This window comes from Daktulosphaira vitifoliae, unplaced genomic scaffold (genome assembly GCF_025091365.1).
Source record: "Daktulosphaira vitifoliae isolate Bord-2020 unplaced genomic scaffold, ASM2509136v1 Scaffold_5, whole genome shotgun sequence".
NCBI lineage: Eukaryota > Metazoa > Arthropoda > Insecta > Hemiptera > Phylloxeridae > Daktulosphaira > Daktulosphaira vitifoliae.
The window spans coordinates 18,663,628-18,680,393 of NW_026099576.1; the positions used below are offsets into that span (position 1 = coordinate 18,663,628).

The 16,766-nt window shown below is 25.2% G+C and overlaps 2 protein-coding genes across 2 annotated transcripts in view; both read left to right on the top strand.

Annotated features, from left to right (window-relative positions):
* The window catches only part of LOC126907622 (modular serine protease-like), a 15,575-nt gene extending 9,090 nt beyond the window's left edge, over nt 1-6,485 (top strand). The window contains exons 9-13 of the mRNA XM_050689032.1: nt 3,708-3,872; nt 3,990-4,123; nt 4,234-4,401; nt 4,474-4,630; nt 6,180-6,485. Coding sequence (XP_050544989.1) covers nt 3,708-3,872; nt 3,990-4,123; nt 4,234-4,401; nt 4,474-4,630; nt 6,180-6,382 — 827 coding nt within the window. The 3' untranslated portion in view covers nt 6,383-6,485. The remainder of the gene's footprint in view (nt 1-3,707; nt 3,873-3,989; nt 4,124-4,233; nt 4,402-4,473; nt 4,631-6,179) is intronic.
* A 1,933-nt stretch (nt 6,486-8,418) lies between these two features.
* On the top strand, nt 8,419-14,110 carry LOC126907613 (uncharacterized). Its single transcript, XM_050689015.1, has 6 exons — nt 8,419-9,281; nt 9,334-9,550; nt 10,328-10,755; nt 10,829-11,021; nt 11,767-12,042; nt 12,109-14,110. Exons 1-6 carry the CDS (start codon nt 8,791-8,793, stop codon nt 13,201-13,203), a joined length of 2,700 nt encoding a protein of 899 aa, XP_050544972.1. The 5' UTR covers nt 8,419-8,790; the 3' UTR covers nt 13,204-14,110.
* The last annotated feature ends 2,656 nt before the right edge of the window (nt 14,111-16,766 follow it).

Sequence of the window (16,766 nt, forward strand, 5' to 3'; positions counted from 1 at the left end):
AGCTCTCACTGGACCGATTTCTTTCAAAAATACGTCAAAAGATCACAAATCGTATCTAGTTGAAGACATTACCCTTAAAAATTGAAAAAAATTCCCTCATTCCCCGCAAATGGAGGAAATGTCCAAAAAAATTACAAATTTAAAAATCGCTAATTTTCGAAATTTTTTCACTTTTTTTTTTAAAACTTCCATAACTTTTTGAAAAATCAACAAATCTACATAANAACTTAAAAATGCTATAACTTTTTGAAAAATGTATATATCAGCACAAATTTTTTTTTTATAAATACATTATAAGTATATCTTTCATTTGACATACTTTTTATTAAAATTGGACAATTTCCCCTTATATAGGGGGTGTTTAAAACTTGAAATATTGTAAAAACATAGATCTTTTTCAACTGAACTTTTGAAAATGTTCCGGATATACTGCGTCCTTTAAACATATATCAAATCAAAGTTTATGTTATATACTATCAAATGAAAAAAAAAAAATTGTCCCGATATCTTATCTTCTATGTGCAAGTGGCTGTCGAAAAAAAAAAAATGTAATGTTTGCGATAAAAATTATCTTTTATTGGGATGTTTTTTGTACTTAAAACTGCCATAATTTTTTCAAAAATGAACAAATAAAAATAATATTTTTTTGTATTGAAACCTTAGGTAATTTCCTTTTGTTTGAAATCATTTTTTTTGAAAATCTAACACTTATTCTGCTCACTGGGGGGATTTAAAATAGTAACTTTTTTACAAAAAATAACTTTTTCAACTTAATTTTTGAAAATGTTCCGGAAATACTGCGTCCTTTAAACATATATCAAAATTAAAGCTTATTTTATGTATTATAAAATGAAAAAAAAAAATTTGTTCCGACGACCTATCTTCTATGCGCAAATGGCTACCATATTCAAAAATATGCTATTTTAACAAATTTTTTTTTTAAAATTCAACACTATCTACAGATTTGCATCGAAGCGTTTCTTATGATAGTGATTTTAATCACTGTCAGATTACATCTATACTGGACCCAACTATGCCACGACCCCACTGTGCTGGGATGTTTAAATTTCGACAGCAATTTGCACATAGTATTTAATGATTCATTCTAGTCAGCAAAGGAGTAATTTTGGAGAATAGNAAGTATAGATGATATCTGACAGTGATTAAAATCACTATCATAAGAAACGCTTCGATGCAAATCTGTAGATAGTGTTTCCTTTAGAGAAATTGGTGAAATATTTTAAAAGCAACATGAACTCTTATTTCTTCAATTATATCCTGATTAGTAGTTCTTTGATTTTAAAATATAATATATGAATAAATACTAATTATAGTTTTTAAATTTAGTATGAAATTGTGAGGCCAGCTATGATGTATGGTTCATAGTGTTGGGCGGTTGATAAGAAAGTAGAGCAGAGAATAAGTGTAGCAGAGATGAGAATGCTTAGTTGGATGAGTGGAGTGACTAGAGAAGATAGGATAAGGAACGAGCATATAAGAGGAAGTAAAGGTGTTGCGTCAATCGTGGATAAGATAACAGAAAATAGACTTAGATTGTTTAGTCATGCTATGAGGAGAGAAGAATCGGAAGCTGTAAGAACAGTTATAGAAATGAATGTTGAAGGAAGAAGAGATAGAGGAAGACCAAAAAAGAGATGGAGGGATGCTATTGAATGCGATTTGAGGACAGCTGATGTGAGCGTAGAAGATGTGGGAGATCGTGTCAAGTGGAATCTTAGGATAAGGGTGGCCGACCCCAAGTAGTTGAGATTAAGGCAAAGAAAAAGAAAAATATTACAAGAAATTGCGGTGGCAATTGACATAATATAATTGTTGTTTCGGAATGTACAATTTAGCGTTTAGTTGGGTTTAAATAATATAGCGTCAAATCAATTACCTACTCTATCGGTTGTATCTCAATATACACTACACTTTAATGATACAATAAATAAATAAACTCACACATACACACATATGCATTTATAACATTGTGTCTAATGTAAGTATAACATGATAAAAAGTAACCGTAAAATGAAAAAAATGGAATATAAATTTTAGTACTCATATTAAATGTAATGTAACTCGAAAAATATTTGTTTAAATGAAAAAATATAAGATAATTTTTTTGTTTATAATTGTCTTTTAAACAACTTTTGTACGAAACTTTTTTTGTAAGTTAAATATTTTTTGACAAAATTAAAAAATCTCATATTTCTTAACTTTTGCGAGGCTGAAAAAAAAAAGCTCAATTTCAATCAATGAGGACTATTAGTATGTCATTATACATATTTTAATTCAACTATTAATAAAACAAAATTTGGTTGGGAATTTTTTAAGAAATTTTTCCTTTGTTGACTGGCCTAGATGTCAATTTTAAACTTGTAATTGAGCTAAAAGTTATGGTAATATATTCAATTTTTTTTACTATAAACTTTCATAAATCTTTATCAAAAATTTTTCATCAACTTTAAAGAACCAAAAAAATAGGTTAAAAATGAAAATTTGGACTGATTATTTTTAACATATTAAAAATCAAATCGGTAATAATTTGAAAACAATTTTTTTTTTCTTTTAATTATTTTTTATATGTAATTAGTAATAATATAAAAAATTAGAACTGATAGATAAAATCTAATTGAAGATTTGAAAACAACGCGAAAATTTGATTTAGAAAAGTATATTTTTGCTTCTAATGAAAGTTCCTTGAAGTCCAGTGCATTCATTTAGAGTAACAAACAGTTTTTATTGATAATTATTGTATCAAGCCCTTTAAATTTTTATACGCGTAAAAGTAAAGCAAAATATAACTTCTTTATTATTTTTATAATTTTTCCGTTTAAATTACAATATTAAATTATTAAATATCAATTTCATACTAAATTTAAAAACTATAATTAGTATTTATTCATATATTATATTTTAAAATCAAAGAACTACTAATCAGGATATAATTAAAGAAATAAGAGTTGATGTTGCTTTTGGAATAATCTACCAATTTCTCTAAATGAAACACTATCTACAGATTGGCATCGAAGCGTTTCTTATGATAGTAATTTTAATCACTGTCAGATATCATCTATACTTGTGCCATCTATGCCTCGTCCAAACTGTGCCTCGACCCCACTGTGCTACAGTTGTTTTTTTAAATAAAGGGGTATTTTCAAAAGATTGATTGGAAAATTTTAGGTGTGGTCATTTTATTTTTTCACCAGAGTAATAGAATAAATTAGGTTGGGTCTGCTTAAATGAAAAAATCATGAATCAATTTTTTTTTTTTCAAGTACTCAACAAAAATTCTTTCTGAGTATTCTTTCTAGATGTCCTTGTTTTTTTTTTTTACTAATCTTACAGTTTTATTAATTTGGACTAATGTCACTTTTCTTATAAGTGTTAAAATATAGTTTCATTTTTTTGTATATATTTAACTTTGGAAGAGGTAAGACGAAAGAATTTTTAAAGTCAAAATTTAAGAGTAACTTTCATAAACTGTGTACGCTTAGATGAAGTTTTGGCTTTTTATGGCCTCTACTAAAACTAGAACATGGTCTAGTGTTATTGAATTTGATCAATTATCATTATGCTAAATGTCTGTTTATAGCTTTTGATTAATGGAAAACTTTCAGATGATTGACATATATTTTTGAAAAATGTTTGACTTTGTATATTTGAAGGATTTTTAATTAGCATCATATATGTATATATTTCAGATTGTGGAAGATTATTTGTCCCCAGTACGACATTAGTTGCACACGGAAATAAAACAGTCATTGGAGAAGCGCCTTGGAATGTCGGCGTGTATCAAGTAAATAAAGATAATTCTGTTGATATGATTTGCGGAGGATCAATTATTTCTCAACATTTAGTTGTTTCTGGTACGTAATCATAAAAATTAATTTAAAACTATTTTTACCTATGAAATGACTTAATTCTAACAAAAATTTAATGTATGCAAGAAATTATTTAAAATTAATTTTTATTTATTTATTTAGCTGCCCACTGTTTTACTGAAGAAAATGGACAAATAAAATACAATATTGATGCTCTTGGTCTTTATAAAATCGGTGTTGGAAAATACAATAGAGATATTAATTTGAGGGATAACGAATTTACACAAATAATTGATGTAAGTTCACTTTCAGTTCTATACATTTATCTTATTTTTATTTTTCACGTAAAAAATTATTGCTTAGTACTTTTTAATTTCAATAATAATTCAGTAAAAATGTGTTGCAGATTGAAAAAATTTATATTCCAGATCGATATTATGGTATATCTGGTTTACACGCCGAGGATATAGCGATTCTTATTCTATCAATAAAAGTAACTATCAGCGTAGCTGTTTCGCCAGTCTGTGTTGATTGGAATTTAAAATATACAGTAGCAAACGGAACACTGGGATTGGTAATATTATATTAATTTTTATTGATTACCACGGCCTTAAGAACCAGTATTTATAACTTATAATTTTTCTAGATTGTAGGATGGGGAAAAACAGAAAACTCAGAATTGAGTCCGAGATTATTAAAGGCAAATTTACCATACCTTGACTACGCTTCATGTCGAAATTTAATAAGACCACAATTTGAGGCCTATGTAACGAACGATAAATTCTGCGCTGGATCTTTAACTGGTATAATCAATTTAGTTAAACATTAAATATTTTTACCGAGGCTCAAATTTTACCAACTATTTTTTAATACAAAGCGTACATTATTCTCCTTTTTTAACGCTAAAACCATTACATTGTCAAGTATTGATTACTATTTTTTATATTTCGTTTATACAAGAAAAAAAACGTTTAAATAAATTTTTAATTATTTATACAACTACCTACAAATTTTTGTACAGTTTATAGTTCTATAACAATTATTTTCAGAGCTCGGTTTAACATTTTTATTTGACGTTTAAATAGATTATAATGTTCAATATATATATAAATTACTGATCAACGCTTCACAGAGATTATCACTATGTCAGCTAGATTACCATATAAATAAATTACTAGACAGTAACAATTATACGATAGTCCCTGATACGCACTATCTCTGGATATACATTTGTTCGATACTCGGGCTTCTTTTACTGAGCGAGAGATTCGAATTGCAGTCTTCATCCTTCTCTCTATCAAAATTATTCTGAGCCAAGTTGTGTTTATTTGCTAGTAACTTATATCCATAGAACATCATAATTTAATTACAAAAAACTAGTGTACAAGGCTGTTAAGAGGAGTTGTGGGAGTGTCACGTGTCTTAGCAATATTTAATCGGCAATTTTTCTTTATACAAGGATATTACAAAATAAATCTTCAAAGAAAGTCGCATAACTTAAAAAGTATTATTCAGATAGAAAAAAGCTTTCTCTTGCGCTTTTATTTTCAGGACGTCACTGTAAGTTTAACACAAATTATGTGTTATCTCTCTTAATAATAGTAATCTATTAAAATAAAATATTTATTATGGTGATATTTTTTTTGTCAAGAGAGAATAGATAAACATCTTCTTATATTAATCTACGTCCCTAGGATAAAAATTAAGTTTCGTTTCTGATCATTTCCGACGCGAGGAGTGAGGCAAGTGACTAGTGTTTGTCTTTTTTGTATGTTGGAGTTTGCCCCTAAAGCTCATATCCTTATTCCAGGATTTTGGTTGAACAGTTTGGGGATTTCAGTAGTCCTGTCATCTAGGATCCAGTGGATTCTATTTGCCAAACTTAACAGAGAGAGAGGTGCTTGCGTCGGCCGCTACCTGTCCAAGGCTGCTTCGACGACTCTGGTAAACTGGAGAACTTGGAGATCCACGCTGTCGGTTAAGCGTGCCAGGTTCTTGGTGTCTGACTCGGTTGGGTTTGGTTTCAATGCTTGTAGGACATCTGGTTGGGTTTGTTATGCCTGCCCTAAAAAGATTTCAAAAAAATAGTCCCTTTTTTCTGGTCTGTGTCCAATGTATTTAGATTTTTTAATGCTAAATTATTTTTTATGACTACTTTATACTGCTACATCTAAAAATGTAACAAGTATTTAAAAATAATAAGCGACCTAAAATTCTATATGCTTGACATGCAATTTGATACCTTATGAGCTTTGCATATCATATTGTCGCTATTGATTTTGATATTATATTATTACTTATACATTTTACTTGTTTTTATATGTATCTGTATTTATTGAGTTCGTTTTTCAGGTCAAGGTGTCTTGGAAGGAGACAGCGGGGCAGGGTTAACTTATATTCACAATAATTTACATTATTTAACTGGAATTGTGAGTTTAAAAGATTCAGAGGCAAATGATTCAATTGCTCTTTTTACAGATGTCAGTAAACATATTCCATGGTTACAAAAACTTTATTTAAATTATACTAATAATAATGGAATGCGGATAATTTAATTTAATTTTTTGTGTTACCAAATGACGTGTAGTGTATACAAAAAAAATATAACTATTTACATAAAAACGTATTGATGTTATTAAAATTTTTATTACTATAATATTCTGGAATTCAATTCTTTAAAAAAATCTAAAAAATACCTATACAAATGTTTATAAAATGTAATACGTATTATATTTAATATACAATTACTCCCGCTCCTATTGGACCGATTTTTCTCAACAATATGTCAAAAGATAACAAAACGTATCTAGTTGAAGTTAACAGTGCTATGATTATATTTTGAAAAAAATTCTCTTCAGACCCGGTAATAAAATGAAATGTTCCGAAAAATACAGTCGTCATAAAACATTCAATGTTGATATTTTTAGTTTTCACTATGTTAAAATATCTTTTTGAAAAATGAGTGGATAATTGTGAATTTATTATTGATAATATTTCATAGATTTTCTTTAATCACGGCAAATTCTTTTATTTTTAATTTTTATAATGTTATAAAACCTAACTCTTTAAATCTATATCAAATTAAAAATAATACAATTTACTTAATTTAAGAAGAAAAAAGAAAAACTATTCGAAATTTTGATTTTAAGCCGATTTTTCATGATACTTTTCATACATACTTTCATCATTCTAAATTATTTCAAATTAAAGCTCCTTTAATGTAACATATGTTAAATAAAAAAAAAAAGTTCTCTATGAATAATAAACTCCTTAAGTCAAAAACTATATAATTTTTTGTATTTACAATCATGTAATTTTTGGTATTTTTTATTTAATTTTTAATATTATTTAAATAGCGTTGGAGACAGTCATTTTTAATCACTGTTTAAAATAAATCAATATTAATTAAAATAATGTCTCAATTCCACTTTATTTAATCCTGTATGTACAAATATATTACTTATTTTTTTCAAATATTTATAAATAAGCAAAGTGATCAATTTTGTCAAATTTTAGAATAAAACTTTCTAATTTGTCGTAATGGTTTTTAAAAAAAAAATTTTAATTAATCTAAATCTCAAGTTTAACTGAGAAAAATGTGATTTTTGAGTTGTCGCCGGCGTGATGATTGTTAGAACAAAGACATTAGCAACGAGACTAGCAACACAATAAGGATAGCTCACAATGGATTTTACCATTAAATAAATATGTAATGTTGGGTAGGGTTTACTGTTATAATTAAATAATTTAAAAAAAGATTTAATGTTTAAAATTTTAATTGATATTTATTTCCATAATAAGAAAAATAAAACAATATTATTTAATGAAAAAATAATCTTAATTAAAAGATTTACCAAACAAAATTCACTTTAAAATTTCTAAGTGCCATTTAAATTGAAAAATATTCCAAGTCCAAATTAATTAAAAAAAACGACTGTCCCAGAAAGTGAGAATCTTGAGTAGTGTCGCAAATTTTGTGTATTTTGATGTTATCAAAAGAACTGGTTTTGACAAAGAAAAGTGCCTTTTTATAGTCTGAAGAAAGTAGTCTAGCGATTTCTAGCGTAATCTTGGAAACTGAGGCTATCTATTCTAATTGGTTAATTATTATGGGAGAACTGTGCATAGACGTTACTCTAAAATCTGTACAATAAGTAGATTTTATCTCATAATTAAGTGTTTATTTTGATTTTAAATAAGGGAACAAATAAATAATAATAATAAATTTATCAATAATATGTCTGAAAATACAAAGGTAGGCAAATACAAAGTGACAAGGAGGACATACAATTTCTGCATTTTGTTAAAATAGACTCTCCCGTATTCACGTGTATAACATTTGGCGTAGACATAATAATAAATACTATGTCATTGATATTTAGTAATACTACCGAAAGATAAAACTTTATCTGTGGTAATACAGTAAGATTGCTTTCACATAACGTTAATAGTGCTTAATGCTCAATGATCCCTCCTCTTATAATATTAAACAAAATACCTATTTCTGTTATTTGTATAGAATAACAAAGAGCCCCCACTAAAGATTTAATAGAACACTATAATCTGCAATTCAATATTATCGAAAATAATACTAAACTGATAATAGCTTTAATAGCATGATTAAAATGTGTAAATTATTCAAACGATTTTAGAAATTTCTTTAAAAAATAGCGATGTAAGACTTCAAAATTAATTAATAACTAGCTAGCAGCTATACTTGTACATACAAAGTTTTTAAAAATACTAAAATAATAATGTTTAATATTGTACAGTTATAATGTATATCTATTATATTAATTTTTAATGATCTATCTGTTCAACATGAAGTTATTTTATTTTATTGTCTGTAATTGTTTATGTATATGCTGAAATCGGCAAAAATTATACCACTAATTAGTTTACAACTTAAAATTTTTCAAATTAGGGGTCTTTTTGTCAGTTTAATTATTTTAATTTTTAAAATATGTTCACTTCAATGTTTAATTCACTGAGTTATACTATACCCAAATGCACAATGATAGACAAAGTACCACAGGAAGAAATAGAAAATAAAAGAAACTATGTTGAAAGTCTTTTGGATGACCTCATTTTAACTACAGAAGATTATGGTATAGAGGGACATTTTACAAAAATAGAAAGCGATACATTAAATGATTACATATCATCAGATTCTATATCTGATTCCTCTACATTTTATGACTATAATGATACTGTTGATAGTGTTGCTGAGCATAATAAAAAATCTGCACTCAATGAAAATATTTGTAGAAGTAAACTTCAAGATCATTTAATGAATGATTTCAATACAAAAAAAACAGTCAAAATAAATTCTTTGCAATGTTTATTTTCTTGGAAATTAAATAGAAATACTGCACATAATATAATGAAGTGCATTATTGACAAATATGACAATCAAACTCTAAATTTGTCTATACCTGAATTTACTTTTGAAAAGTATGTTTTTTCTTTTATTGTTATGTGTTATTTATTTTTAATTTTATATTAGATTTATAGGTAATATCATTATTTGCTTTGAATTATTTCAAAATAATGATTGTGAAATGGCACAAATAAAAATGATAGAGTTGTATAAGTGGATTGAAATACAAGATAACCGTGGTGAAGAATTTTATCTATCAATTCAAATAGGATTGAAACATATAGTACTTTCCACATTTGCACAAATATTGATTACAACAAATTGTGTTAAAGAATACCAATGGGTGAGTTATATTGAAAGCATTGAAGTTAACATTTTTCCAGGGCTTAAACTGGATAAAAAATTATACAGATACATGGAATACTAATACAATTGTATAGAGATCATAGTCTTTTTTGTATCTCTATTAATTTTTCTCTTCACATATTTCATTTCTTAAAAATGTATTATTGGCATTTTAAGTTTAAAAAAAATATATAATTTTACAAACTTATCAATTTATTTACATACTTTAAAGTATATAAATATAATAATGATTATTATTTAAATATGTATTTGTGTTAAATTTTGCTTGAATGTCCTTTGGTACTGGCTAAATAGATAAATTAAAAAATAATATAATTAACCCATATAGTATTATATAATAATATAATAATAAAATAATATAACATTGTTAGGTTCAAATAATTTTAAATAAACATTAATATTAAAATAAAAAACTATTTGGGAATAAATATGAATGAATATAGTAAAAAGACTTTTTTTCTAATTAATTTAAGTTTATTAAATCTAGGCTTGCTTTATTTCAAATATCATAAAAATAATACATGCAATTAAATTAAGGGTTATAATATTTATAATTTAAAGGAAATAATAAGTAGTTAAAAACAATAAATTTATTATAAATAATTAGATTTAGTACTTTTTGAATATTGTCAAAAATTAAAAATGTATTTTAAGAGGTTTGCCTTTTCTAGTAAAAGCTACTTTTTATTTTTACTTAATTAAATTTGTTCATAATTGTCATAAAATTTAATTAAGCCAAAATTTCTATTAACAGCTATTAGATGAAATCATTCCATTTGAAAATATTGAATTTAAATCAAAAGCAGCTATTTATGCTGTTCATGCTGCAGTATTGGTTGAATATGGGGAAAAAATCTGTGATTTTAAAAAAGCTAAAAAATATGCAAAAGAAGCTTGTAATTTGGATTCTACAAATGCACAGTGGCAGTATGTCTATTCCCAAGTACTTGCTGCTCATAGATATTTTTTGTTTAAGGACCAGTTATTTTCCAATCCAACCAAAAATGAAATCTGTTTGGTACAAAATGCAGTTATATTATCTAAAGAAAATGAAGAAAAAATTAATTTTCATAAATTTACTTTAGAATGGGATATTATAATTAATAATTTTTATAGAACTGTAGATAAAAAGTCAGCTGCTAAAAATAAGGAGTTAAATGAAATTATTTATGAAGTTATTCAGTAAGAATTATTCTTAAATTCAATGTTATGATGTTAATCATATTTGTATTAAAAAAATGTATTTTTTTGTTAGAGCTATTTGTAAAAAAGAAGTAAATAATTCTTATTTCATAAATTGGTGCAAAAGGACATTGATGACTGTACCAATTATGGTTGATAATGTTATCTTAGGGAAAAAATTATTGAAAAATGCATTAAAAATGGCACCAAATAATTTAGTCTTGCTAAATGCAGTTGAAATTGCTACAGACTTTTTCAATGAAAATGTAAGATATAATTTACTTATGTACAACAAGTATTAAATATGTGTGCAGGATGTTCGGTGTATCATAAATCAATCAATTACTCTCAAAATAAATACAGTATTGAAAAAAAAGTTGTGGGTTTTTTTAGTTATACTTTTATATTTTTTATTTGTATATTTTTTTAAAGGTAACATATATATTTAATTAATTTATAAAATGAAAAATTATCTAATTAATAAAATGACTGGTCGATAACATTTGGAACAGTACTTTGTATGTTATTCTCATTTTTATACTAAGGCAGGACGAAAAGTACGGTCGGGAAATAACTAATGATATAAATAGCAGCATTCACTCTTTATCTCCAATTATTACTTTAAATTGCTAATAACATAAATAAAAAATATTGGTGTATCCAAAATAATTTAATCAGATTTAATTTAATTACTAAAATGTATTAATAAAATAAGGTAGATTTAAAATTGAACGTATAACCTAAATCATATTTTATAAGTTAAGTTTTTAAATATTTTATAGTGATTCAGTGGCATGGGGGTAGGTATATTATGAATTTTACATGATTAATATTAAATTTTAAATTAAGAAAATTAAATATTTAAAGTACAATTTTAGTCCTTTAATGTTGAAATCATTTGATTGAAATTAACATAAACAAAGTTTTCTATGATGAATAATTTTACTCATTATGGCACACTAAAAATTTCTCTACATTAATTCATTTTAATAAATTATTGAAATGTTGCAGGATAAATTAAATAATTTTTTTATGAATATTGCTCCAGAAAAAGAAAACTCACTATCAAATGAATTACAATTAATTGTAGATCAGCATAACATAGGTAAAGATGCTATTCCTTTACTGATTAGTTTGTTAAAAAATGTAGACGGTTTTGATTTATGGATAATATTGGCTCAAATTTGTTCTTATAATATAATATATAAAAAAAATCTGAGAGTTGGTGTTGACAACTTTATGATGCTAATTGAAAACAAACCAATTGATACAAATGATTTGATTGTGGTAATTACCAATAGATTACAATAAATTCAAATACTTTTAATGTATATTCTTATAAAATTGTTTTAGCATCACTATTCTATATTTATGTCCAATAAAAAAATCAATTTAGCTGAGCTAATAAATAATGAAATAAGGTTAACAATTAAGAACAATTCTGTAACATTTAATGATATGCTGTATTATCTGAAAGTTCTGTCTAAAATATTGGAAGTATTCAAAATTAAAACTATTGATGTAGACCCTTTTATGTGTTCAAATTTAATTTGTAATACATTTTACGATTGGACAAGTAATATTAGTGAGTATCATAAAAATGACAATATATTTAAACATGATGTCGCAAATCAAAATGTTGAGAAAAAATTGAAGAAACGCAAAAGTAGGAGTAAAAAGCATAAATACATTGTAAATGTTAGAACTAAGATTGTAACAAAAAAACTGAAGTTAAACAAGAATAAAAAACTAGACCACCCTTCAAATTCTAAAAATATTGATCTCAGATTTGTTAAGAAGAAATGTTCTCATTTAAATAATAAGAAACATTTTGTTGGTGTAACAAAAGTTAATTTTAAGCGATTAGTTAGTTTTAATTATATTAATAACTATTTTTTGGTTATGAAAAATTGTTATGTAGATTTAAGTATATCAACTTATCAGAAAAATGAAACGTCTGCTGAATTATATCGTAATTTAGTTTTAGACCTTATAAAAAAACTACCTGAAAATACACAAATTGTATACACTGATGCCTCTAAAACATGTAATGGTGTGGGTGTCTCTATAGTACATAAAAAAAAAACATATAAGTTGAAAATTCCTGAAAATTGTGACACATATACTGCGGAAGCTATAGCAATAAGGTTAGCAATAGGTTTGGCAAACAAATTAAATGGTAGTCATTTTATGATTATGTCAGATGCTTTAAGTGTCTTATCTAGAATTCAAGATAATTATAAAAGTGATCCTATAATTAAAGATATATTAGTTGAGTCAAAATTAAGTACCAAAAAGATAGCATTTGGATGGATTCCAGGGCATTGTGGTATTCCCGGTAATGAAAAAGCTAATAAAGCAGCTAATGAAGCAACAAAGCTTTCTAGTATTACTAGAATATCTTCAATTATTGATGTTAATAAAGTAATATCATTATTTCGAAATTAAGAAATTCAATATAAAATCAAAGAATGAATAGATATTTTTTTTTTGACAAAATCTATAACGATGATTAATGTAATGAGTATTGTCCGTGAATTATAGATTTTTTAATTATAGAATTTGAATTATTATATAATAAAATAATTATATAAAAATGATTTTTTTTTTTAATATGGAATAGTGTGATAAATTTAAATCACCTTTTGATCCTTTAATAGGATTTTCTGTGTAAAAAACTAAAAAATCGAAATAATTAACTGAATTATATATTGTAATATGGATGTTCTTCAATTCTAATAGATTTTTGAAATTATAATTATAAAATATTTAGTTATTATTACTGAAAAATATTTTAGTTTCATGATACATTTTAAGTGCATACGATTACTAGTTAATAAATAAGAACTGTACAAACTAAGATTATCAAGTTTATGAATCCAATTGTTTTTCTTTTTATAGTATTTTTGTTACTGAATATTACAATTTATAGAACTGTTTTTAAATCATGTTTGTAATTTAATTTTAATTTTTTACAAATTTTTGTTTTAATTGGTTAATTGATATTAAAGGCTGAAACCAGTTGCATTTGTTTAGTTTTTTAGATGAAACCAATTATTATTAAAATAAAACCATATCCACAAACAAATTGAACAGTTTCAGTCTATAATATATATTGTTATATTATATTTAATCTTTGTGACTTTGTTTTTATTTTAATATACGAGGAAATTAGTTATTTAGAAGATTATTTAAAATAACTTGATACAAAAAGAATGTTTAATAATTATATACATTTTTTAAAATTAAAAGTAAACAACAGTATTGTATTTAATAGGTATGTCAAAAGGGGGTTATGACATTCTAGTACAAGTACTAAATAAAATTATGTTATATAACACTATTATATTATTGGCTCTATACACATTGATAAACAAATTTAATAACATTATTTTTATGTCTTATCGAGTGATTTAAGTCAACCACTATTTTAATAAATAATTTATTCAGTTTTCTTTTGAAAGTTTTTTGTTAAAAGGGGCTATGGAATATTTATACTCAAAAAAGGTTTTAGTTTATCATTTCAAATATGGAAATTCATAATTTTTTTTTTTTCCAATTGTTCATTATTTACCTAATTTTTATTTTTCCAACAAATAGAGAATTTTAACAAATATGAAATAAAAAAAAATGTTCATATTTATGGTACTCACTTAAAATTAACTCGAATTGCACTATTGTCCGTCCTCAGTTAAGGTCGGCCTAGCCAAGTTCTAAATGTCTTTGTTAGAGCCGTATTTGATGGTTATATGAATTTAAGACCGCCCTTTATACAATATTGATGAACAAAAAAAAATACTTTTATTTTTTTCAAAATTTTTGCGTACAACTGACTGCATTAATTATCATATTTAATATCATTGCTCAAGTCTCAAACCATATACAAACTGAATTGTCAAATATTGATAACCTTAAAGTAAAATTTAATAAAACGTTTGCATTTTGTTGAGTTTCTATGTTAATTGTTGTTGACTAATAATATTTCTACAGAAAAACTAGCAATATTAGAAAAATAATTATTTCGTGTTATTTGTAGGTTTCGCACTCTAATATTTATTAAAATTTTCAGAGAGGCTTTTACCTTCCCTAGTCATCATCTAAATATGGTCCTGGGCATATTATTAATTTTATATTTTTAACTATACCGGATCAGATCAAACCTTGATATTGGATCATACTTTGAATTATAAAAAAATAAAAGTTTTATTCATTAAAACATATTTTAATGATTCATTAAAAAGTACTTCAGAAATTTAAAAGTTTGTATTTTTGAAGAATTCGTAAAAAAAATGTCCCCATCTTGTATGAAAATGTTTTTTGATTTTTTTAAAACTTTCTGTTTATATTCAATTTTTAATACTCGTATGTACTTCTAGAGAGTTTCATGGTTTTGTAATGACAAGGAACATTTAATAGCATACAAAATATTTGCTCAATGCATTTAGATGTTGATTTCCGGGCTCATTTCTTTTTACGGACTTGAATTACTTGGAATTAAAAAAATATTAGGGGTCGCTTATAATATTTTTCCTCACCAAAAAAATATTTTTGTCACGTTAAATATTATTTTTTGTAAAGCTTTGTCTTTGTGATGTATCAAATAAACTGATAAACTTTCCAGTGTTCAACATAACCTTTTTCTGAACTCTTTTTAGCTTTGATATAAAGCTCTGAAAGGAATAATTTTACTATAATAAATATGTATTCTATTTTTTTAGATCGTTTTCACTTAGCTCTGACTACATAATTCTTTTCAACAATATATAAAAAATCACAAATCGTATCTAATTGAGGATAATACTTTAAAAAATTTCCTCGTAAATGAGAAAAATATTCTAAAAAATTACAATTTTTAAAAAACAATAAATTACAATAATTAAAAAAAAAAAGTTTTTGATATATTGATGAATAAAAACAATTTGTATTTTTATACAAATGATTTTAATTTTTTTATTCATTAAGTATTTTGATATATGTTTTAAGGTATAAGTGGCGGAATAGAGATTAAAAATACCCAAGGTAATAAAAAATATTTTTATTGCAATGATCAGGTTTGTTGAAAACCTTTTTAAAATCTAAGTAAACAATTTAAAATATCTCATAACACTAGTGTAAATTTTGACATTTTTGGTGTTTTAAACATGTTTAAAAAGTAACAACCCTGACAAAAATACGATGATAATTCAATTAGGTAGGATAGTAAAAATCACTCTTACATATATTTCCTTACCAAAGATAGTAGTAAAAAAAAAACCCAGCACAGGGGGGTCGCGGCACAGTGGTGACGTGGCATAGTTGGATCAAGTATAATGATATCTGACAGTGATTAAAATCACTATCAAAAAAAAAACGCTTCGATGCAAATCTTTAGATAGCGTTTTATTATAAAAAATTAGTGGATTATTCCAAAAGCTACATGATCTGCTAGTTCCTTATTAATATCCTGATTAAGACAAAGTATGTCGAATAAAAAAGAGATTATTAGAAAATAGTATTTCCCATAAAAAAATTATATTGATCAATACACTTTTCAATAAGTTATAGCATTATAATGTTAAAAATGTAAAAAATAAAATTGAGAATTTTCACACAATAATAGCATTTGGTAGCCATTTTCACCTTGAAGATAAAATAAAGTCCGAAATTTTTTTTTTCCATGATAAAGTATATTACATTAGCTTTAATTTAAGATATATATAAAAGTGTCAGACCTTCCGGAACACTTTCAAAAGTTACGTTGAAAAAGTTCTACTTTCTATATGCATTTTTATGTTTTGAATCCCCCCTGTATTTAGGGAAATGGTCCGATTTGAAAAAACAGTATGTCGAATGAAAGATCTATATAAATACTACTTCTCATAAAAAAATTATAATGATTCATACATTTTTCAAAAAGTTATAGCATAATTAAGTTAAAAATTGGAAATACAAAATCGAAAATTTTCACACAAAAATAGCATTCGGTAACCATTTTCACCATGAAGATAAGATAAAGTCCGAAATTTTTTTTT

Bases quoted from the DNA above. Each gene is read 5' to 3' on its own strand.
- LOC126907613 (XM_050689015.1), top strand. From the start codon at position 8,791: ATGTTCACTTCAATGTTTAATTCACTGAGTTATACTATACCCAAATGC. The intron at 9,551-10,327 runs GTGAGTTATATT...TTCTATTAACAG, and splicing joins GTGTTAAAGAATACCAATGG to CTATTAGATGAAATCATTCC. The intron at 10,756-10,828 runs GTAAGAATTATT...TTTTTTTGTTAG, and splicing joins ATTATTTATGAAGTTATTCA to AGCTATTTGTAAAAAAGAAG.